Here is a 23,785-nt window from a genome sequence, read left to right as displayed (position 1 = left end):
TAATACTGATGCATCACCGTGTAACCAGAATTTCACCATTGTAGCTGGTCGAGATGACAAAATAAATGAGGGATCATCCGACACATTTGTATTAATTTTCTGTAATATTTGCTTTTTAAAATAGATCTGTGGGAAGTGAGATGATTGATGGTGCAGAAAATAAGAAAACTCAAATTTACAAAAATTGGTATTCTCTTTTTAACTTTTCTCTGATCTTTCTACTTACGTTAATTAATTGAAATCATCAGGGAAGTTTAGAGGTGTAAGTCACTCTGTAAGAACTGCTGATAACTCAATATGGTGTTAAAGATACAGAAATCAGAAATGTGACAAGGGGCCCCAGTTAGACACTGTAAAGGGACTCGTTTAAAGATCCTCTCCAGACATGTTTTGTCTGTTTGTTTGTTTTTTTCAGAACTTTATTTTTCATTTTTAAAATAACAACATATACAATATACAAGACATGAAAGACAAACATTTCCAAGGCTGGCAATTGTAACAATAGTCACAGTAAGTACTATATTTACTACCGAAAAAAAAGAGGAAATATGTAAATGTAAATACACACACAAAATAAACAATAATAATAAATAAATAATAATAGTAATAACTAAATAAATATATAAAATAACTAAGGGGGGTTCCTCCAGTTAAAAGTTAAAAATTAGCAGGCTGATGACTGGGTGGGGGTAATCTCAGCAGCACTAAGAGAGGAGGAATTGGAAATAAATGGTTCCCAGACCAAACAAAACTTGTGTTGCTTATCATCCCTCAAATACCTAATACCTAATCTTTTCAAGGTGAATGTAGTTCATCATGTCATGAACCCAGTTAATATGGGCAGGTGGATGCTCAGATTTCCAGTTTAAAAGAACCAGTCTCTCCAGACATGTTTTATGGCATATACAAATAGTATGTTTGGAACAATACCTTGTGTCTTTTTTTTTTTTTTTCCACAAAAAATAATAATTTTCACATTAAAATCCATCCTTAATTTGATGAATGTATCTACTTTTCTGCACAGTGAAGTTCAAATGTCACACAGTAGGAACTAATTTTGAGTGGAAGGCTACTTTAATCTTTAACAATGTGTTATATTTTATAATATTAATATACATTTACATCATACATCATTTATCTTAATTTATAAAATTTGTCCCCATATGAGAACGCAGAGTCGCAGGAGGCAAAGTGACAGTTTAAGTTATTTTGCAGGTTAAGATCTTATATTAAATAAATGAATTAAAGATAATGCTTGGTTTTTATGTTTATCAGGTCCTACTTATTCCAAATAGCTAGGAGAAATAAAAAATGTACACTAAACAAAGGCTCGGGTCTCAGGAGGTTAAATGTAGTGGAGTAAAAAGCAGAGAACAAATAGAAGATATAGCACAAAACAGAAATACTCATGTAAAGTACGTGTACCTCAAGATTATACCTAAGCACGGTTTAGTAAATGTACTTAGTCACTTCCATTGAATCCATCCACCTGGCTTTCACTGACAGATGACTGCGTGTGTGTGTGTGTGTGTGTGTGTGTGTGTGTGTGTGCTCCGCAGCGCCCTCTGGTGGTCCGCAGTGAACCGTCCGTGCAGCACTGACTGCAGAGGATGAGCTCAGCTGACTGTCTGGCTGTTATTATGTCCGCGAACGGGCGCCGCCAACACCCAAACACAGTGCGGCAAAACAGGCGAGTGTCGCTCAGCATCGTCTCTAATGAATGAGAGCTCAGGAAGAAACATGAGTCACGAATGAGGTCTGCAGGATCATGTCTTTTAAGGTAAAGCAGCCTTTTCCATCCGTCAGCCTACATCAGGGCCTCAATGGGAAAACAGATTACACCTGCTTCCTGTGCAACTGTACACTTAATTCATTTCAGTGTTTATTTAACGACGTGCTGTGTTTAACTGTGAAGGAAATCGGTGTGAGTTGGAGTTAAAGTGGCTATTTAAGGACTGAGAGGCAAATTATACCGTCTATCCTGTGCTCATGCGCGTGCGCGTGTGTTCGTAATAGGGTGTCAAATAGCCCTGTCAGTGGTCCCACTTATATTTCACACCTGTGTAGTGTGCACGTGTGTATGTTTGCACGAGCTGTTTGATGCAGAAAAAACTTAATTCAACTACCTATAGTCAATTCTGACCCAGAGGAAAAGAGTGTGTGTGTTTGATTATTGATCAGCTGGCACACCTGATTGATGTCATTCACACCCAGACACCTTAAACCGATAAACCTCTACACCTGAGAACGACACCCTGCGCTGTTTCTACTGGTTGTACTCTACTGTCAGTGTGTATAATACTATAATGGTGGTTTAAGGTCAGCGGTTGTTGTGTGTATTTACCCTCCAGAAGGAAACACCCCTGGCTAATGCTGTGTTTTGGGCAGCGAGGAAGGGGAACTTGGCCCTACTTCAGCTGCTGCTCAACAGTGGACGTGTGGACGCAGACTGCAGAGACAGTGTACGGACGCTGCATGTCCTGGCTGCTCAGCTGCACGCTTTAACCATAACCCACCTGTGGTAGGGAGACAGAGAGCTTCAAGCCTTACCTCTGTGGTGCATGTGTATACGACATCATTTCACACCCATTTTATCTTCTTTTTCATCATAATAAAGGGAGAGGGTTTCTTGTGTGAAAGTGGAAAGTCTGCGCAGTTTCATCACCACATGTAAAGTACTTTTCAGCAAGTCATCCCTATAAAACTCCAAAGGTTGCTAACTTCTTGTTGCCATGTTTCTTTTCAGTATGGAACCACGGCGCTGATGGTGGCGTCGTACAGCGGCCATTATGAGTGCGTCAAAGAGCTCATCATGCAGGGAGCTGAAATCAACTACCAGAGAGAGGTATGATGGGAAAATAACTGGCTAACCCATTCTGGACAACAAACTTAAAGTGTCAGTGAATCTGGAGTCTCATTGTCACTGAGAGGTTACCAGGTAACCACACTCCGGGAAGTCACTGCTCCCGGCCAAGAAATAGTCCAGCACAACCCCTCGAAAATAACAAATTTTCTATGTTCATGCTTAATTTTTTTGTACGGGAGTTTTCTGTCTTTGTGCTAAGCTAAGCTAATTGTCCTCTGGCTGCAGCTTTATATTTAGCCTAGCACACAGGGGTGAGAGTGGTATAGTCTTCTCATCTAACTCCCAGCAACCAAAGTGAATAAGCGTTTTTTTTTTAAGAACGTTAAACTACTCCTTTAAATAAAGCTTCTGTAATGTTAGTTTTATGTTTGAAAAGTAGTTTGGCTATAAGAAAAAAAGTTCAGTTCACGTAGAAGAACTGGTCGGCAGAAATTGCGACCATGGGCAGCTTCAAGATGAAAGCAAAATCCACCTGAAACAACCTGCTTCTGAAGACTTCTGAACGAGGCCTTTAATTGCATGTTTTTAATATTCTAAATTTCAAATACACACAAAAATGGAAAGCTGTTGTTTTAAAAATGAAAACAGCAGTATCTTTTTTTTCGTCCTCTCCAGACAGGTTCCACCGCCCTGTTCTTCGCCTCCCAGCAGGGTCACAATGACATTGTGAAGCTCCTCTTTGAATTCGGTGCCTCCACTGAATTCCAGACAAAGGTATGCAGCAGGGCACAATGGCGTGTGTCACAGTCTTTATTATACTGGGTGTGATGGAGACCGCTGTGATGCTATCATCTCAGACTGTGAGTCAGAGTGCTTTGGGCAGAGATAAGGGGGCAAAAATGATGCACATAAAAATGCTGCTCAGGCTGCTTTTTTACACCTCTGGGGATTTTAGAGATGTCCCTCTGAAGCATGTAACACACACTGGTGACTATCAAATATTTTCTTGTTTTCAGGACGGTGGCACGGCTGTCACTGTCGCCTCTCAGTACGGACACTCCAAGGTGGTGGAGACTCTGTTGAAGAATGGAGCCAACGTTCATGACCAGCTGAATGTGAGCCCCTTTGCATCAGACCACTTTCAGACCTGTCTCCTCCCACTGTCAGTACCTCTGTCTATCAGGAACATGATGGTTAGTTGCACACAATGTCCCAGCAGCTGGAATCCAGCCTCTCAGGTTTCTGCTGAGTCAGACATGACTGACATTTGGCAGGATTAGCGCCTGTCCTAAGGCAGGGGAAAACAACCTGACTGCACAAACATACATTTATAAAATAGTAATAATATAGTAACTTGTTATTAATATACTTTTTGCTTAGTTGGAACCTTTTATGACAGTTTTTTTTATCAAGTACATCAGAAAAGTGTATGATATGATTCTTTTATGTTTCAGGATGGTGCCACCTCTCTGTTCCTCGCTGCCCAGGAGGGTCATGTGACCGTGATTCGTCAGCTGCTTTCAAATGGTGCCAAGGTTAACCAAGCGAGAGAGGTAATGTCCTCGCCTCCTTAGCATATTTAGAGATTTAAAAGGACACAGTCACAGAGTTTCTCCCTCTTTAGCTCACACCTCCTCTTTCTCATCCCTCCAGGTTAACTCGTGACCACAGAGACTCTAATGTTCCTCTTTCTTTTCACCTCCTCCCTCTTATGTCCTTCCTCACTGCATCCCCCACCTCATCATCCATGTGTTCTCCAGGATGGCACTGCCCCCCTGTGGATGGCAGCTCAGATGGGTCACAGTGAGGTGGTGAAGGTGCTTCTCTTACGTGGTGCCGATCGGGATGCTGACAGACAAGTATGTGGTTGTATTAGAATAGATACAGTACAGAGAAAGTGCACATAAAGGATTATTGATTGGTGTCATTTTCGTCCTCTTGTCCAAAACAAGACAAGAAGTAGCCCTCTTATCCAAATGGTCAATATGTGTACTGCTACTGCATTTGTGGAATCACATGGAACATATACAGTTCCATAACAGAGCAAACTCTGTAGATGAGGACCATGTGATATAGTTTAAAGCCTCAGAGAAAGTGAGTAAGAGTCCATTGAGTGGAGATTGTTTTGTTAAATAATTGTATTTTTTCTCTGTTGTCTTTCAAGGATGGATCAACAGCGTTATTCAAAGCAGCTTTTAAGGGACACAACAGCGTCATTGAGGAACTTCTCAAGTTTTCTCCCTCACTTGGCCTTCTCAAGGTAGAGGAAGCTGCCATGGGCATTTTGGGAAAATAAGATTACTTGCTTTCTTGCCACGGGATAGAAGATAAAAACCTCAATGTGTCGTTCTATACTTAGAGGTGCAGGCAGGTGGGGGGGGGTTTACCTCTGGGCAGAGCCTGGCTAGTAGTTTCCCACTGTTTCCAGGCTTTATGCTAGAAGCTACGCTAATTGACTGCTGGCTCTAGCTTCCTATTTATCATACAGACATGATAGTGGAATCGACCTTCTCATCTAACTCTGGGCATGAAAGGGAATAAACTTATTTCCCAAAATGTCAATTTATTCCTTTAAAGGTCCAGTGTGTAACATTTAGGAGGATCTATTGGCAGAAATGGAATATTAGATACAGGTATGTTTTCATTAGTGTATCACTATCACCTGAAAATAAGAATTGTTGTGTTTTTGTTACCTTAGATTGAGCTGTTTTTATCTACCGAGGGAGCGGGTCCTCTGCGGAGGATGTTGAACTGCTATGTTTCTACAGGAGCCCAGAACGAACAAACACTTGCTCTAAATAGGGCTTTTTGCTGTTTTTGCTGCCACCGTAGTTTCTCCTACATGCTTAGAAGGCTAGCTGTATTCAGTTGGTTTCAATCTGCAACTTCACCACTAGATGCCACTAAATCCTACACACTGGTCCTTTAATACTAACCCTGCAGCACTGGATAAAGAGCACGTTTATGTCTGTAAATGTGGAGAACACCTCTCCATAAGCATTATGAATACATACAGTATATATTTGTTTGTTGTCTCCAGAATGGCTCGTCTGCCCTTCATGCTGCTGTTATGGGTGGAAATGTTCGGACTGTTCTTCTGATGCTTGAGGCCAACGCAGACCCGACATTACCCAACAAGGTACGGCACTTGGAGCTGAAGGAGGAGATGATAAACAGACAGAACAAGAGTAGATAAATAAACTTTATCTCATGTTTGTTTTGCAGAATAATGAACTGCCTGCAGATCTTACAAAGAGCGATCGCATCCTAAAGTTATTACATCCAAAAATCTTAAATGGAGGCAGCTGATGACCACCCGTCAGAGTCATGCCTGCCTGTACCACACTGATGATGTGCACCGAGGGGAAAAGAAAACAACAACACAGTGTCAAATCTACTCAACTACAATATGTACTGTACATGGTGCTTGCTTCTGATTGCGGCTGAAATTAAGCTGTCATATGTTGAATAAACCTGGACTAAATCTAGAGCAACACAGTGTGCAACCAAAATGCATTTGTCTGCCATGTGCATCATCACCTTTACGCTGTTGTTTTACAGTATATGCATTTATTTTTGTTTACCCCAGGTGTTGTAAGATTTCTAGATTTTTTGCACACTTTTTGTTTGCCTTTTTAATAGATGTAATAAAGTGTAAATTTGTTATTCAAGCCATAGTGGCAGCGTGCATGTTTATTTAATGTATGAGGGTTGAGTCATTTTATTTTCAAACGTGTCAGATTTTTATTTTAATTATAAAATAATAACTGTTTCAATTATTAAACTACGAAGCAGATAACACATATATAGCAACAATATGATTTAGTCATAATGACTAATCTTCACTAGAGGTCAGTATTTTAAGATGCACAGCACTGACAGTATGTATGTACACCTGTCTGTCACCTGTAACTCACTTGTATTGTGGTTTAATTTAGCAAAGTAAAATAATTAACTCTCTATATTTAGTTACATCTGCGTAGTAACCCTAAGGCTCATTATATCTGTTTTCAAAGGCATGGCTGAAGTATCGCGTTACAGGAGCGGATGAAGATAGCAATCACATTGTCACGTGACCACCGCGGAAGTCACAGTGTCTATTTTTGTTGACGCGGAAGAGAGACAAACCTTAAGGATGTTTTGCGATTGAAGTTGTAATAAAGTTGAACTTAAATAGCAGGTGACAGGTAAAAAAAAAAAAGGTGTTATCGGGATTATAGTTTTATCTGAAGCGACAGACTTTAGTTTGACCGACTTATAAAACCCTAATGGCTGGTGGTAATTTACAGGTGAGTGACAAACTTTTACTGAGCTACTTGGTTACATCAGACTTTAACAATTCGGCTTTTTAAAGAACCACACCTGTCTGCTTTCTGCATTTAAAATATTTAAAATGGATTATTCAACGTATTAAAGTGCCAACATCTAAACGTAAAGAGGAAAGAGGACGTTGTTACCACTCTAAGTAAAAACTAAAGGCTTTATTAGTGGTTATTAAACCATGTATGAATTCTTTATGGATAGAAGTTTACACAACATTTGAGTTGCCAGGTTGTGAATATCCTGGCTGATGATGTTGACCCCTTGTTAGTGGTGAAAAGAAATAAAGTACATTTACTCGAGTACTGTACTTAAGTTAATGTTTGCTTGAGTATTTATATTTTATGCTTCATTTCAGGGGGAGATATACTTTTTACACTTACATTTATTTTGCAGCTAAGGACTTCTTACTATATTCTACATGAAAAATACACTAAATAGTTTGAAATGAATCCGCTGGTTCCCAACCTTTATGACTTGTGATTCTTTACAGTAAAGCAGTGTGCTGAGGTCACATTTCAGATGTCTAGGAGTTGTTAGCAGTTCAGTCAAAGAGACGTTTCCCCAACTCTTCGAGGCCAAAAGCACATTTTACTCAAAAAGCAAAGATTAGAGAGAGTCTATAATATGTATGTAAATATGTGTACCACAACTTGAGTTTGTTCTTCTTTCCTCTCCCATTAATCATCTCCTGACCCCACAGGTTTATCTGATGACCCTTTGTAGGGGGCCCAGTCCCTAGGTTGGGAACCACTGGACTAAACAACCCAACTGTACATAAAGTAGTTAGAACTAGCTCCACCTCGAGGAGCTACAACTGATGCATCAGTATTGGCAATCTAATATTAGTTATTAGGATTAGTAGTAGGATTTTTATTTATAGACTTACTTGTAATAGATATTTGTTCTGTGTTGTACTTTTATTTTAGTGAATAATCATACTACTTGTTCCACCACTGCCCTTTCAGTACCACTTTATGATAAGGCATCCTTTATAAAAGCTTTATAAGTTGCAAGCAGTAGCTTTATTAATACTTTATAAATCATTTACTAACTAGTGAATATTAAGTAATGTATATTCAGCATATATGGCCTACTATTACTATTACCAAACAGAAAGTATAAACACCACCCAAAAGGATTTTTCACAACCTGGCAACCCAAACGTTGTTGTATTAGCTTCTAACAGTATGTGTAAATTAGTTATTAACCATTAATAAGGACATTAGTGACTACTTATAAACATTTTCAAGGGTTCCTTATTACAAGTTCGTTTCCTAAATTCCTGTTTTTCATTCTGTTTGTTCTCAGAAAGCTATAGATCTCGCAACCAAAGCTTCAGAGGAGGACAAAGCCAAAAACTATGAGGAGGCCCTCAGATATTATCAGAATGCAGTGCAATACTTCCTTCATGTTGTCAAATGTAAGGAGCTTAACTTGTGACTCCTATCAGTGTTTGATTTCTTACAATATCTGTGTGATTTCTATGGTTTAAACTCCACATATATTCAACACAGCACCATGGCCTAAGCTACTTACTGTGTTGCAGATGAGGCCCAGGGTGATCGGGCGGCACAGAGCATCAGGGCCAAGTGTGCAGACTACCTGGACAGAGCCGAGCAGCTGAAGGAATATCTGAAGAAGAAGGAAAAGAGTCCTCCGGCCAAACCTGTCAAAGAGTCCCAGTCTGACGACAAAGGGTGAGACTGATCAATAATACTGTGGAATGAGTCAATATCACAGTTTGTTGTTGTTTGTTGCTGTGGTGACTTTTGTCAGCATGTTTAAATTTAGGCTCATGAGGGCCATTTTCTACAGTATACCTGGGGGTTGTTGTACAGGTCCTGTAGTTACTTAATAAAATACTATGTAACTTGGTACTCGTAGGAAAAATAGAGACAAAGACTTGGGACAGAGCTTTGAGTTTAGCTTTTTCTCCCTGTAGAACGAAATGTTGTGCTTACGTAAGCTTGAACCAACCTATTTCAACCAATAATATCCAGACATCCACCCATCAATTAATCTTAATTAACTTTAAGCGATACCGAGTGAAGAACAAACGCACAACTTTATCACTGATTTGGGTGAAACTGGATCATCCAGCCAGACAGATGGATGTTAGTTAACTGCTGCTAACTGTGATGTTAGCCTTCCTGTTTTTCCAGGAAACGCGTAAATATTAAATTCTGAGTGTTGTTTATCGCAATGCACGATATATCATCTCATCCTTATTACCACCATCTGTAGATCACCAGTGTACCAGGAATGTCTATCGCTTCCTGCACAAAATGAAAAAAATTGGCCCCCACTCATAAAAACATTGCTCAAAAGACTTTCATTGAAAGAACTGCTGAAATCTTAAAGATCCACATACATTTATCGATTTATTATTGGAAAAGTTATACTGAAGATATGTTTTATGTCTTATGCATGTTTCAGTTAATGGAAATTATTTAATTGAAAGTCCTATAATTAGTACCCAATTAAATTGAATTTATTTCTAAGAATTGAAACTATGGGATCTGTGGAATCAAGTGTTACTGCATACCACTAAAAGACACAAATCATCGTTCACTGTTCAAAAAAGTGTCAATAAATCACAGTGCTGTTTGATTTCAGGGATGAAAATGGTGATGGGGAGGACGCAGAGAAAAAGAAGTTCCAAAATCAACTCTCAGGTGAACGACTGAATCTCTGCATTGAATGAACATAGAGGCACATGCAGTAGTTAAATGTCATTGTGGGACATTTCAGAAAATAATAAATGCTTTGATCCATAAAGTGTTCGTCCATCTCTCTCACAGGTGCCATTGTCATGGAAAAGCCAAACATCAAGTGGAACGATGTAGCTGGACTAGAGGGAGCCAAAGAAGCCTTAAAAGAAGCTGTGATCTTGCCTATCAAATTCCCTCATCTGTTCACAGGTACTGAAAACAAGAGTCGACTTTAAACCTGCAGAAAATGAATGGTATTTAATATCACAGTATCTGTTTGTGTAGGAAAGCGAACACCTTGGCGGGGGATCCTTCTGTTCGGCCCTCCAGGAACAGGGAAGTCCTACCTGGCCAAGGCAGTAGCCACAGAAGCCAACAACTCCACGTTCTTCTCCATCTCCTCCTCAGACCTGGTGTCCAAGTGGTTGGGGGAAAGTGAAAAGTGAGGCACAGGTTCTTTATGTGATAAAAAAAAACTGTGAATGTGATAAACTGACAATAAAACAACTGTTTCTCTCTCCAGGTTGGTGAAGAACCTGTTCAGTTTAGCCCGAGAACACAAGCCATCCATCATTTTTATAGATGAGATCGACTCCCTCTGTGGCTCCAGGAGCGAGAACGAGAGTGAAGCAGCGCGCAGAATTAAGACAGAGTTCCTCGTCCAGATGCAGGGTGAGCAAGAAGAGACCACCTCAAAATCTGAGCTAAAATCTGAATAGCAGTATTTTATGAGGTGTAAGAAATACCATTCTCCTCCTCTCAGGTGTTGGGAATGATAATGATGGGATCCTGGTCCTGGGAGCTACAAATATACCTTGGACCCTGGACTCAGCAATCAGGAGAAGGTAACTTATATAAGAAATAATGCCTGCGTTCTCAAACAGACATTTAAGAGGTTAAATGCTTTATAACGCCTGATTACATCTTTTGTCTGTCCTAGGTTTGAAAAACGCATCTACATTCCTCTGCCCGAGGAGCACGCCCGCTCCTTCATGTTCAAACTTCATCTGGGCTCCACCCCCAACAACCTGACCGAGGCAGACTTCATCACTCTGGGCAAGAAGACAGAGGGTTACTCTGGAGCGGACATCAGTGTTATCGTTAGGGACGCCCTCATGCAGCCTGTCAGGAAGGTTCAGTCAGCCACTCACTTCAAAAAGGTAAAAACACACAGTTCACCTGTGCTGTTTTATACTGAATGTCTGTCGGAACTCCAGCAGGAACATAATGTTCCAAAATAAGACTGATATCTCAGCAGCTATTGGATGGATTTGGTCTTACAAACATACATATTTCTTTGCTGATCCCTTCACTTTTCATCTAGCACCATAATCAGGTCAACATTATACATGTATACACTGCCTGAACACAACTGTATGAATCTGTCAAACTGGGACATTTTCATAATGAACTACCCAGTATCTAATCTAGTATCTTCTTTGTGTCCTTCTGTCCATCCACACACAAACGCACACTAATTAAGGTTCACGGATCAACGTGGAACAATCCAGGCGTTGTGGTGGAAGATCTCTTGAGTCCGTGTTCACCAGGCGATCCCAACGCCATAGAGATGACGTGGATGGACGTTCCTGGGGAGAAACTTCTAGAGCCAGTCGTGTGCATGGTGAGAAAAGACTTCCAATATTTACCTCAAAGGAAAATGTCAGTATTTTAACTAGTTTAAAACATTTTACAAAAATGGCAGTGTTACGACTGAAGTGATCCGCGTTTATCGTGACCTCTCTTGATATTTTCTGTGCAGGCTGACATGCTGAGATCACTGACAAGCACCAAGCCAACAGTGAATGAGCAGGACTTGGACAAGCTGAAGAAGTTTACTGAGGATTTTGGTCAAGAAGGCTAAGAATACTCTACTCATTACCGTGAATGCAACTAAGTTTTTTTCACTGTCAGTTATGCTTTGGATTATTCTGTCAATCTTTTGGTCTGTAGTGTCTAAAATGGTGAAAAACTTTGTATCACAGGTTACTGGAGCCCAAAGTAAAGATTACTTAAAGATGTGAAGAAACAGAAAAGCAAGCTCATATCGTGGTTTTAATTGAAGATTAAGATGCTTTGACAGCTGATGTTTGCTGGTCTTACTGGAGAATGACTAAAATGATTTACCGATTATCAAATTCTTAATTTACCACTTGTAAGTCGAACAACTAATCAATCGTTTCAACACTATTTTATTTACTACTGAGGCTTTTACATCTGCGTAGGTAGGTTTTATATTACTTTTACTTGTTTATTTTATTTTTCAAACCAAAGTGATAATAATCTTTATTTTTTAAAAGAAAAATGTACCACCATCACTGTACTATATGTGCAATAGTTATTGGTGCTACAGTGGGTAAATGCACATTTTCAACACAACATACCTCTCGATATAGTCTATGGAGGGTTATATTGCACTTAACACAATCGGTTTCAGGGTTGGCTTTTATAAATGGTCATTTATACTATGAAATGTATGAATTTTATCACCATGGAAACACACCCTTTTACTGCTTGTTTTTACTAAACACAAAGTTCAAACTTCCAAATGCCTTCTGAGTTTGTATTGAGTTACAAAACTTTTGTATGAAACATACAATATTGTATAATGTAATGTAATAATGCTTTCAAAAGCATGTTTTTAAATTCTGATCAACTTTGGGAAAAGAAGTTTTTTTTCTACTCTTCTACAGTTTCAACTCTCAGACTTCTGAATTACTTATAGATGCTGTCAGTATGTGTGAAATACATCTTTGTTTAAACATTTCTTTTGGGGTTTACAGAGGTGACTTTCTGGTTGCATAAATAAAACTTGTTGAGGTGGTTATTTGCACTTTTGTTGTACCCTACATGACATGTTCTGTGAACTAAAGTCTCAGGGTTAAATAAACAACACAAAACAAAAGAACAGGAGTCATTATTAACTTTGTGAATATATTTAATTGTTAAAATACATCTCTTAGTTAAGTGTCATATATTTGTATTTTATATGCAGGGTAGATCGTGGTTTAATTAGTACATTTGATAAGAGAAATATAGTTAATGATATAGTTAATTTTCACATTATTAAACAATTTAAGCCCTGTAGAAAAATGACATCAATGTTACTCTGCTCGCACAAGCTGATCATTTGCTAAAATGGAATAATTTGGAAATATAAGTCTCCTACATCTACCGTTAGTGTCATTGATAAAGATATGAAGTCTCTTTGTTTGAAAAGCAGACCACAAATGTTCTATTGAGCAGAATACAAGCTCAATACAGCTATAATTAAGAAGAATAATGGGGAAAATCTGACAATATTCAAGTCATTTGGATTGAAAAACAAAAATCCCCGGCCAACTGAAATGTAACTTAATCTCAAGAGACTGACCTGATCGGTGTTTGTGCATACTACACCGGGCCTACTGAAATGAAAACCAAAATATCAAGTCATACACATTTCAAATGAAATGACAAGTATGAGGCAACAGCTGCCAATGAAAAAATAAAAACATAAATAATGCATGCAGATATATGAGTATGAGGAGTGACGTCCCTTTTCACTTCAAAAGCACATTGTGTAAATGCCAGTGTTTGTTCATACGTAGACTTATTTGTGGTGATGAACATCAGACATCACAACCAGATTCCACCAAATGGGGTTCAATATGCTACAATGTAGGTCATTATTGCTTTGTGTATGTGTGTGCACTCCTCTTTACACAATTCTACTCTCAGACTGCGTCCACCACAAATAAACACTGCATTATTCACAACCCGACAAGTAATATATGTAACAACGTAAAAATACAGTATACATAGAGATAAACACAAACCAGTAAAAAAAAAAAAAAAAAAAAAAAAAAAACACCAGTAACACGTCTATTAAGGTAATTCTGCAAATATAAAGGACAAATGTGCTCCATGAAACACCCTTGAAGAACACTGAGAGGACCTGAAATGTACATAAAAGGAGTAGTTTCCCATCATTTAAATAACTCTTAAAAGTGAGTAATGGTTGTATTTTTTGGTTAAGATCATTCCTATTCAGACAACACAAAGGAGGTGGGGAACTGCCACATAGGGCATATGAGAAAGTGCTAACAGTATTTACTGTATATATAGGACACATACGGAGTAATTCACTGCCCATCACAATCATGCTTCATAGATGGAAGTAGCCCAACAGACACATTTCACTCCAACTCATGTGATGGCACAGAGATGAAGCCAAATGCTGTAAGTACAGGGTAACAGTGTGCTGCTAAATGCACAATAATCAAGCCACTAGAAGACAGAAAACAGAGAGCCAAGTGCCAGACCAGTTGCTGCTCCAGCGAGCATGCCCAGAGCCACATCTCCTCCGTCGTCACGCTGGCGTTCGCGAATAACAACATGATTCACTCCAGGAGCAGGGTACCCACCTAAACCATAAAACCATAATGTTTTGTGCAGGCATGTAGATTAAAAAAAGACGCTCCAACACAAAGATCAATTGGACTTGAGAAGCTTGTTGCATTTTTGCAAACTATCCTATTTTATGTCACTGAGCGCCATCATACATTCAATATGGTCATATGCTGAGAAATGGGCGGTTATTTACCTTGGTACTGGTAGGGATAAGCTACAGCGTAGGGCTGCCCATCAGCAGAGTATACAATCTGTGTAGCCTGTTGTGGCGCTGTAACGTACTCTCCATACAGACCCGGGGCAAAACCCTGCTGGAAAATGAAGAAAAGGCCATTAAGACTGTGTTGATCCTCAGCGGGAGGCCAGTACCAGCACATTACTAAAGAGTCATTTGATTTAGTGTTAACTTCACAAATACTGCTAAGTGGAGCTTTTACACTTCCATTACTACACCAGTAGATGGTGGTAGCCTCCAACTGTGTTTGTTGTTACGTAATAGTCTTTTTTTCTTCTTCTATAATCTAGCACGTTACCTTAGTTCACCCCTAAAAAGGATCATTGTCAATTCAAGCCAAATTGTGTAGTGGAACATAAATACTGATTAAATATGACATACAGTGCAAATTATGAATACAGTATAATCAGATTATATTATACATAACCTAATGAAATATTTGTATACCTTTAACAATGACTGTCTGCTGTTGTAGATGTTAACAGTAACTCATTATAAATAAAAACAAATTGTACCTGTAAAACACTAGTAACAATCCTATTCAGAGGTTTACTCAACTGAGTTTGGCCATTTTATTGAGGAAAAGAAAGTAATGTTAAAGCCTGAAATGCAAAAGTTACATTGCCAGTAGCTTTAACAAAAAAAAAAACAGTGTTAAACCAAAATTAACATAATTTTAGTCATATGCATACTGTTTATGCCTTTTACCTGGGGTGGGGCATATTCTGAGTAGGGGGGGGGAGCAGATGCCATCACTTCCTGTGCAAATCCGACCTGAGGAGATGCAACCACCTAAAAATAAAAAAATCAACAAAAATGAGGCCAACTCGCCTGACAGTGGAGAATGAACACTAACAGAACTGAGCTACGTGACGTTTGGACAGCAGCAGAGAGAAACCATCATAAAGACCGCTCCTCCTGCTGCACGGAGGTTACTGTCATAGAGGTATAATGAAAACACACAATACACATACACACGTAACAAGACTTGTTTCACACAGCCGGGAACAAGTAAGAGAAATCAGTCTTACATTCTTATTTTGTTAAACAAATCAAAACTCAAGTAACTGAAGGAGTAGCAGAAACTCACCATATTAATTCTGGCATCCTGCAGTGCCATGGTCCATGCCCTGCAACACACAGTGAAAACCACGTCATCTTGGATGTAAAATACGCAGAATACAAACAACTAACACTTTCAACTTCAACAACGCAGAAACAAAAACACAGAGGACACAATAATTCATCCAACTAATGATATAATGACTCAGCATGTATGTGTTGCCTTACAGAGCATCATCTGCACTGTCTGCACACAGGCTGATGACCCGTCCATCTCTGCACACTATCTGGAGCAGGGCGTCACGCGTCTTCCCTTCCGGTGGGTTCAGCTCTGAGCAGCAATACAACAGGACAAATATAGAGGTGACACATTTAAAAAAAACAAAAAAAACCCAACATCAAACAACAGTTGGTCAGTACTGTTAGAAAGACATCCTCGCGCAGCCGATGTCAAATACCTTGACATGCAGCAGAGTTGCGGATGTTAATGCAGTCGACCTTCAGGTGGATGTCATCCTCCATGTCACGCCGTTGTTGGTTATAATAGAAGACAAGTCGTCCATCAGCCCACAGGTCAAACCAATTCTTCTTCCACCGACGCAGAATGGTACCTTTAATGAAAATATATTACAGTTAAGTTCAATCCAACCTGAATAAAAATACAAAAGGAATTCACACCAAAAGTAACAGCAGCTTTACCATCTGGATAAAATGCTGTTAAAGCTGTGGATATGTCTGGGTACTCACTTTGTCGATGGAGCCAACCACTCTTTACCATAGCCATCTTAGAGGCAACACCTAAAACAATACAACACATACATTAGACAGTGGTAAGGAAACTAACTGCTGACGGCTGGGCGGGGCGTAGCCAAACGAACCTCGTGACTATGAGTACTATTAGCTTTAGTCCAGAGTGTTTCCAGAATAAAATAGAAAAGATATACACAAGGTAGCACATGATCTTTTTTTTGCGGATAGCTGACGTTATTGATTTAACCAGGTTAAGATAAATAAAAAAGACACCACAGCAGTTTATCATGAGATTAGACTTAATATGAGCTCATGAAACCATATAGTTATTATTTACAACATTAGTAGAAGCTAGAGTAAGATAGTAGTTCATTTACAGTGCCAGGACTTTCACTTTCTGTATTAATCGGACACTTATTTTGGGTTTCACTGGTTGTCAGTTAGCTAACATAACGGTAACAAATAATGGCTTCATGTGACAACAGGCCAGTGGTGAATATGTCATCCTCATTTCTCATTAATACAAGTTGAAATGGAGAAAGTCCTGAATATTGATAATGTAACACCAACCACAATAACTCCATCACCACTTGAAGCCGTTCACATGTTTACCCGACGTCACTGTGTACATTCCTCTGTAGACCAAACACAGCCGAAGTTAGCTAATGTTAATGTTAGCGATAACTAACGTTGTTTATATAACAGTAAACCTGTGAGTATCGAGCCCACCTAGCGTTACTGCTTCAGTGTTAGTATAGTTATCTAAAACACTAACACGGTAAACACAACGTCCAACAGTAACCGCGCTGTGTTATTGGAGTACTTACTTGAATATTTGAAACGCTATGTTTCAGGAAAACTATTTCGTGAGGACACAGCAAACACGGAAGTGAGATGTACGAAAAAGACGATGCCCTCCTCGGAGTCAAAAAGCCTGATCCATAAACGAGCGCACACTGTGTGGAGACTGTGCGGAGACCAGCTGCTGTTGTCTGGTCGCCGGTTGTCACTAAGCCCCGCCCACGGAGCATCTTCACTAACGTTCACGCTCTTTGTGCTACTCCTTCTTCTTCGTTGGATTTAATGGCGGACTGCAATCCCAACTTTTAAGGTGCATACCGCCACCTGTCGTTCGTACAACAGACTGTAGGTGAGTTTATTTTGGACTGTTTTCTATACTCTTTTCGCTGGTCAGATGTTAGTTGTTGATGTACACTTGCAATAAAATAAAAAGTTGGTCACATAAAAACCCCAACAACTATATTCTGTGTTTACTAAGACATCTCCCCACACCATATCTCCATTTGTTCCTGACATCCCTTCCTAATCCCATCCTCGTTCGGCCTCTCTCACACTTTGTTGCAAGCTTACACTTTCTTCATCACATTTGGAACATGTTGAACATTTTAAGTTGCATTACAACGCACACATATTTGTTAATTTACTTCTCCCAATAGAAGTAGAGTCTTATTCAAACCAGGGTGATCAAATCTTAACCTGAATAGAACTACGTCCTGTCTTCTACACCTCCCTTTATCACTGTGCTCTCTCTTTGTACTCGATAGTATGTTCTGCCCTTACTGTACTCATCCCACATTTTCTGTCAAAGTCCAAATGTTTTCTTTTTGATTAGTGTACCTTCCCCTTTTTTTAAATGGTATGTCCATTATATGCCCCATAGTTAGTGCTCCTTTAGCCACCCTGTCTGTGCATTCATTACCCTTTAATCACACATGTGCAGGTACCCAACAAAATTCTACTATCTACTAATACCCAATCTCTGAATTTTAAATAAACCTTAAAGCGTTTCAAACATTTGATGTTCCCTACTTGACTCCATAGACTGTAAACTTAAAAGAACTGCTGCAGAGCCAATACTTTTCTGGTCTCACTTCTTCCACCCACTGAAGAACAACAACTGCAGCCATCATCTCAGCTGTATAGACCGATCACTCATCTGTAATTCTGTGACTTAAATGGAATTGAAATTGTGGGATGTAGACTCCTGTTATTATACAATCCTTTTGATATGCTGAGTCATCAGTGAGAACATGTAGGTCACTGGTTCCTTTATACTGGTTTACAGTGTCCATTTTGCTTTCCACCCAGTATTTGATGCTATAACCATAACCATTAACCCTATCCCTTAGATCTGTCATACTCCCAGCATCCATACGGTCCTCTCTCTGTGAGGGAGGCGTTTGTTTTGCATGACGTAACCTATCAGCTGACAGCTTTGGAAAGTGCTGGCACACTCAGCAGGGGCGCGCTCGCTCCTGTCTTCCCTCACAGGGTGGATGTGTTCAACATGGTTTATACCGAAAGAGGATCGACCTAATGCAATTCCTCACCCATCAAATGGTTATCACACAGGGAATGGGGATGCAGCTGATCATTTCCTGGGTGAAATAGGTTTTATTAGCACAGTCAGGTACACACTGAGACAGGGTAGACGTGTTGCTTTTAATTAAGCGAATATGGTGTAAAAGCAAAGAAGCAGAAGATCGGGAGTGAACATTATGTATTGCTATTGATACAAACATAAAGCGGAGTTTTATTTGATCTATTCCGTCTGAGACAACAGCCGCTGTCTGCTGCGCATGCGAGTCACAAGCTCACACAAGCAGAAAAGTTGTATCCTGTGTGGAGGGAAACTAACACTGCACTGTGCACACTGCTGCAGCGAGCCTCGTTTCATTGCCGCCCAAATAAGAAGACAGCGACTACAAACAGAAAATAACAAGCTCCAGACCACTGACCGACGGGCAGCCCAGGATTGTAAAACAAGCCCTCCGACCAACAGTTAAGGAGCTAACGAAAATATCGCAGAAGCTAAAGAGCTAAAGTGAAATGGCGACGGCAATATACTTGGAACATTACCTTGACAGTAAGTCACCGAGGATACGCTCAGTTATCACTTACAGTGTGAACATCTTCCGTCTTTTTGGGGTTTAGTTTAATTGTCTCCAAGACTTTTTTTTGCTAGGCGGGAGGCTGGCCGAGAGCATTACAGTGCGTTAGCCACCAGGTTAGCCGTTAGGTCACTAGCTCGCTAGCTAACTGATTAGCATTAAGATAAAGCCTCCACTGGTTCAAAGTTAGATAAACTCTCCATGTGTGGAGTTCTAGTCCCACAGAGCCTAATGGAAACATGGACATATGTTACATGTGTCAACAGCTTTAGTGAGCTAGTGTTTGGTTGTCTGTGTCCTGTTCAATCACACATAATTAACTGTTAGCAGCTAGGTGACTAGCAACTAGCAGTGGTTTTATAAGGTTGTTTAAAATGTTGTTGTCATACTCAGCATTATAAAACATATAAATCAGTTTTCCGTGAATTTGGTCAACGTCCGTGTGTGCTTTAGGATAGCACCGTGCATTTGCAACCTGTTGGTAACCGCGTTTCCCCTAACCACGCTCCGGGGCGGGGTGTTTGAAGTGCGTCACACAATGTAACGACAAGCTCTGACACTCGAGGAGCGTCTTCTTGTGTTTAATATCACACTTCACACTTCACATGGCATATTTAACCACCTAACGGAATATTTAACCTTACGTTGTACAGACGTATCAAAGCAGTCAATAAATCTGAGCTGTTTTGTTAAATGGTGAATGCTTTGCAAGAAATTCTTGACTTTTTAAAAAGCAAAAATACTTGGTATTTTTGGTATAGAAAATGTTATTGGCAGGTGGCAGTTTTAATGTATTTAAATTCTGAACAATAATTCGTTTATACTTTTATATATATATATATATATATATATATATATATATATATATATATATATAGTTTGCAATTAATATAATAATATTGCCTGTGTTGCCAGTTGTTACATTGGGTGATTTTGGCACTATGAGTTAGGGCTGCACCAAGCTGCACTTTTTGATAAAGATAAAATGTGTGTGAAAAAGCATTAGCATTAAGTACTGTAGTGCTGCAGAGATACCCTGGCCCACAGATCTTGTTTTCCTGATGTAGTTTGTTTTGTACGGACCCCAACAAACAAAACATATCATCACAGCTTTAATAGGTGCTTTTCTTTTCCATATCGTGCAGCCCTACTATGAGTGACCCTTTTGTATTGTGCCGTCATTTTATTTAATGTTACTATCAAACGAATGATTATTGTAGGTTTGTAATCCAGTATAGGACAGTCTGTAGTTACAACACCCATGACATTTAGTTAAATTTTACCTGGAGTGACACTACATTGATTGAACATATAAATAAGTAAAGTGTTAGAGATGGATTATCTCCCTGATTGTCTCTCTCATCCTTATGTCATTCTTTCCTCTAGGTATTGAAAACCTACCATGTGAGCTTCAGAGAAACTTTACTCTGATGCGGGACCTGGACAATAGGACTGAAGGTGATAAGTTAATCTCATTAAGTTATTGTCTGAATTATTCCTAATTAATTTAGCTTTGACATGTCAAAATGTCTGCTGTGGAAGAATATTTATTAGCTACAATAACTGTAAACATCTGAGAAGGTGCGCAGGCAGCTCTAAGCATTGCATTCTTGTGTTCTACCATTTAACACCAGTAGTAAAAGTACAAATATTGTGCAGTCAATAACACTGGTTTTCCAGCACTGTAATAATCATGTTGTTGTGCAGAAAAGAAAGGAGAGATTGACAAACTGGCTGAAGAGTACATTGCCACTGTGAAGAACCTGGCCTCAGAACAGAGAGTGGAACACCTGCAGAAGATCCAAAATGCCTACAGCAAGTGCAAAGAGTTCAGTGACGACAAAGTCCAGCTCGCAATGCAGACATATGAGATGGTCAGTCCAACACAGTCAGTTCTATGTGTTTCCTGTCACTGTTTTATGTAGTCAACATGTTGCAAATAGGTATTTTAAATCACATATTCTTGTACTAAAGAGTATTATAAAATGTATTTCTTATTTGCAAATGAAACAATGCATATGGCCAGTTTCTAATCTACATGATATTTCTTTTACTGCAGGTGGACAAACATATCCGCAGACTGGACGCAGATCTGGCGCGATTTGAGAATGAGCTAAAGGAGAAACTGGAAGCGAGCGGCTACGAAAGTACAGAGGGAAGAGGAGTGAAAAGTAAGTTGTGCAGCTGAAGGACTTTCATTGTAGAACATTGCAAAACCGATTGATGCACATCTTTAAATGTCCATATTTTGTTCAGAGGGTGAGTCCAAGGGGTTGAGAGAGAAGCGTGGATCCAGGGGAAGAGGACGGAAAGGTTCTGATGAAGATTCTCCCCGAAAGAAAAAGATCAAAAACAGGTACATTTGGGCTGCTGGCTCAGCCAGGACAAGGGTTTACTAGATGGCCGTGTCCAGAATTTGAATTACACATTTCTATCAGTCCTGAAAATCCTGTATTATTCATGGGTTATTAATTCAGATTAGCCTTACTAATTCAATGACTCACCAATTTGCTCCCCATTTAATCATGTTCACTTCTAATTCTAATGTATTACGTTGGACTTCCAGCCCAGACTTGAGTGACGCTCTGCTGCCTATGCAACCATCAGATGTTTTGGACATGCCAGTCGATCCCAATGAGCCTACATACTGCCTGTGCCATCAGGTGTCATATGGAGAGATGATTGGATGCGATAACCCAGACGTAGGTTTCCACTGGTTCTATAAATTTAAACTGAACAAGTTTCTGTGTGTCTCAGCTAGAGAGTTTAATACTGAACCTGTTTGTCTTCCTTAAGTGTCCGATTGAGTGGTTCCACTTTGCTTGTGTTGATCTCACCACAAAACCCAAAGGAAAATGGTAAGAGCTTTGAATTAGTTCAAAGGCTGGTAATTGTTTATAAAAAGATGACAGCTATTAAGGCAGACAGCTCATGATTGTCCTCTCCTCCGAGTCATCTTTTCTCCCTTTCTCCCCTTCAAATCTCTCAGGTTTTGTCCGAGGTGCACCCAAGACAAGAAGAAGAAATGAGATTTCTTACCTTCAGAAGTACCTAACTAATATATGTATTTTTGGTGTAGTTTAATAATGTAATATACTGTGTATACATGTATATATATTTCAGTTCCTATAACTCTCCATAGAAATGGTGGGCTATTTTAAAGGCCTACACCGGATTCAGAGTATAGCTACACGTGTGGCACCATTAGAGCCCTCTTTATAGATGTTATTCTGCCTGTGTCACTGGACAGCTCTCTTTGTCCAAAAGCTCTAAAATAATTGATTCATCTGTATATTATTTGTGTACTCTGGGTAAATTAGTCCCGGCAGTGGAGAAAAGTTGCACAAATTATTACCAATCAGAAAGTCCTTCCTCTCAAGTCATATAGTGTATATATTGTTAGTACTAACATAAATCCTGGACTGTGGCTTTAGCATACTTGAAATATCAATTTTATAAAGATCTATTTTTTAAACAAATTAACAGCCTGCTGAGAATTTACAAATTGAAACACCTAAATCCTTACCAATTGTTGGTGGTAAAAGGAATTATGTGTCAGATTTTCAGTTACCTACCTCCTTAGGGAATACATCAGCACTGCATAAATGACTGCAATTGATACCAGTGTAAAAAATGCGTTTTGATTAGCTTAAACCAAACAAGCAAAGCAATGTAAATTCATTCGTTATTGAGTTTTAAAAAACAAAAACCTGCGACATTTTTGAATGTATTGTGGTACTAATGGTCAGTCAGTCAGTGTCTCTGAATGAGGTATTTAAGCACTTTGAATGAAATTTCCCCTGAAGAGGTTTGATACTGCAGGCTTGGTTTTATGATATAGTTTCTCATTTAAAACTCTGCCATAGTGAATCATTTCAAACCATATGGAAATATATATACATACGGTATATGTTTTGTATGATATTATGAAACAATATTTTGTGGACACGTCATTTTCCAAAGATATATTTGTTGTATTGCTTACTTACTGGTGTACACTCAAATTTTATTTAATAGGATTTTAGCCTCCTTTCATATTCAACTGTGAATATCACTCGTTTAGGTGTAAGCCACAAATAATAAAAGAGCCAAAGTCTTTGTATTTTGTATATTTCAGTATTTTATAACAAATAAATATTCACTATTATTCCTGCATTATTTCATTCACTGCTGTTTGAAGCTTGTGATGTGCTTTTAAAATGGTATGTGGCACTTTTTGCGTACCATTTTAAACTAACTTTTTCTGAGACAATGGTCCAGTTACTTTAAATGAATGAATGAATTTTCAAAATTGTAATTTTTCACAGAGTTGTTATTGTGTACTAAAACTGTCTAAACTACTCAATGAAAACTACTGACAGTGAGGTCTGTAGATAATTCATGGACTCTGGAGAGGTTGTCTGTCTGTTTTCAGTGCCACAGATGTTCAGCTCTTTCTGCTGGCAACTGTAATTTCAAGTACAGAGATTTCAAGACTAGCTAGATGACGACGGGCTAACTGAGGAAATACTGTGTGTGTTTCTGGTGCTCCCAGTTAAAAAACAGTGAATGTAGGTACCTGCTGTATTTGTTGTCTGGGAATTCTGTCTGATGT

At 39.2% G+C, this 23,785-nt stretch overlaps 4 protein-coding genes across 8 annotated transcripts; 3 read left to right on the top strand and 1 right to left on the bottom strand.

Annotated features, from left to right (window-relative positions):
* Positions 1 to 1,584: 1,584 nt before the first annotated feature.
* On the top strand, positions 1,585 to 6,477 carry ankrd29 (ankyrin repeat domain 29). 3 transcript variants are annotated; one of them, XM_051376576.1, is made up of 10 exons: positions 1,585 to 1,780; positions 2,352 to 2,462; positions 2,747 to 2,845; positions 3,482 to 3,580; positions 3,823 to 3,921; positions 4,261 to 4,359; positions 4,567 to 4,665; positions 4,971 to 5,066; positions 5,847 to 5,945; positions 6,032 to 6,477. In XM_051376576.1, the coding sequence occupies exons 1-10, from the start codon at positions 1,769 to 1,771 to the stop codon at positions 6,113 to 6,115; spliced, it is 897 nt and encodes a 298-aa protein (XP_051232536.1). In that variant the 5' UTR covers positions 1,585 to 1,768; the 3' UTR covers positions 6,116 to 6,477. The 3 variants fall into 3 exon arrangements, with proteins under 3 accessions (XP_051232536.1, XP_051232535.1, XP_051232537.1); XM_051376575.1 differs by having other exon boundaries at positions 3,823 to 3,999; XM_051376577.1 differs by lacking the exon at positions 1,585 to 1,780 and having other exon boundaries at positions 2,352 to 2,521; positions 3,823 to 3,999.
* A 409-nt stretch (positions 6,478 to 6,886) lies between these two features.
* On the top strand, positions 6,887 to 12,748 carry LOC127350203 (vacuolar protein sorting-associated protein 4B). The gene is made up of 11 exons (XM_051376573.1): positions 6,887 to 7,095; positions 8,438 to 8,549; positions 8,676 to 8,826; positions 9,746 to 9,804; positions 9,931 to 10,050; positions 10,126 to 10,282; positions 10,364 to 10,512; positions 10,604 to 10,685; positions 10,781 to 11,000; positions 11,324 to 11,464; positions 11,603 to 12,748. Exons 1-11 carry the CDS (start codon positions 7,075 to 7,077, stop codon positions 11,702 to 11,704), a joined length of 1,314 nt encoding a protein of 437 aa, XP_051232533.1. The 5' UTR covers positions 6,887 to 7,074; the 3' UTR covers positions 11,705 to 12,748.
* Positions 12,749 to 12,757: 9 nt separating this feature from the next.
* plekhb2 (pleckstrin homology domain containing, family B (evectins) member 2) lies at positions 12,758 to 17,258 on the bottom strand. Of its 3 annotated transcripts, none has more exons than XM_051376578.1 (8): positions 17,107 to 17,258; positions 16,277 to 16,327; positions 15,988 to 16,140; positions 15,758 to 15,860; positions 15,558 to 15,597; positions 15,176 to 15,259; positions 14,426 to 14,543; positions 12,758 to 14,246 (listed from the first exon to the last, which is right to left on the bottom strand). In XM_051376578.1, exons 2-8 carry the CDS (start codon positions 16,311 to 16,313, stop codon positions 14,110 to 14,112), a joined length of 672 nt encoding a protein of 223 aa, XP_051232538.1. In that variant the 5' UTR covers positions 16,314 to 16,327; positions 17,107 to 17,258; the 3' UTR covers positions 12,758 to 14,109. The 3 variants fall into 3 exon arrangements, with proteins under 3 accessions (XP_051232538.1, XP_051232540.1, XP_051232539.1); XM_051376580.1 differs by having other exon boundaries at positions 14,426 to 14,540; XM_051376579.1 differs by lacking the exon at positions 17,107 to 17,258 and adding an exon at positions 16,850 to 17,095.
* Positions 17,259 to 18,532: 1,274 nt separating this feature from the next.
* Positions 18,533 to 23,338, top strand: ing5a (inhibitor of growth family, member 5a). The gene is made up of 8 exons (XM_051376152.1): positions 18,533 to 19,166; positions 20,578 to 20,649; positions 20,899 to 21,065; positions 21,251 to 21,362; positions 21,448 to 21,547; positions 21,758 to 21,893; positions 21,988 to 22,049; positions 22,181 to 23,338. Exons 1-8 carry the CDS (start codon positions 19,130 to 19,132, stop codon positions 22,218 to 22,220), a joined length of 726 nt encoding a protein of 241 aa, XP_051232112.1. The 5' UTR covers positions 18,533 to 19,129; the 3' UTR covers positions 22,221 to 23,338.
* The last annotated feature ends 447 nt before the right edge of the window (positions 23,339 to 23,785 follow it).

This window comes from Dicentrarchus labrax, unplaced genomic scaffold (genome assembly GCF_905237075.1).
Source record: "Dicentrarchus labrax unplaced genomic scaffold, dlabrax2021, whole genome shotgun sequence".
NCBI lineage: Eukaryota > Metazoa > Chordata > Actinopteri > Moronidae > Dicentrarchus > Dicentrarchus labrax.
Note: the sequence above shows the minus strand (reverse complement) of the source record. Positions and strands in the feature narration are given on the sequence as shown.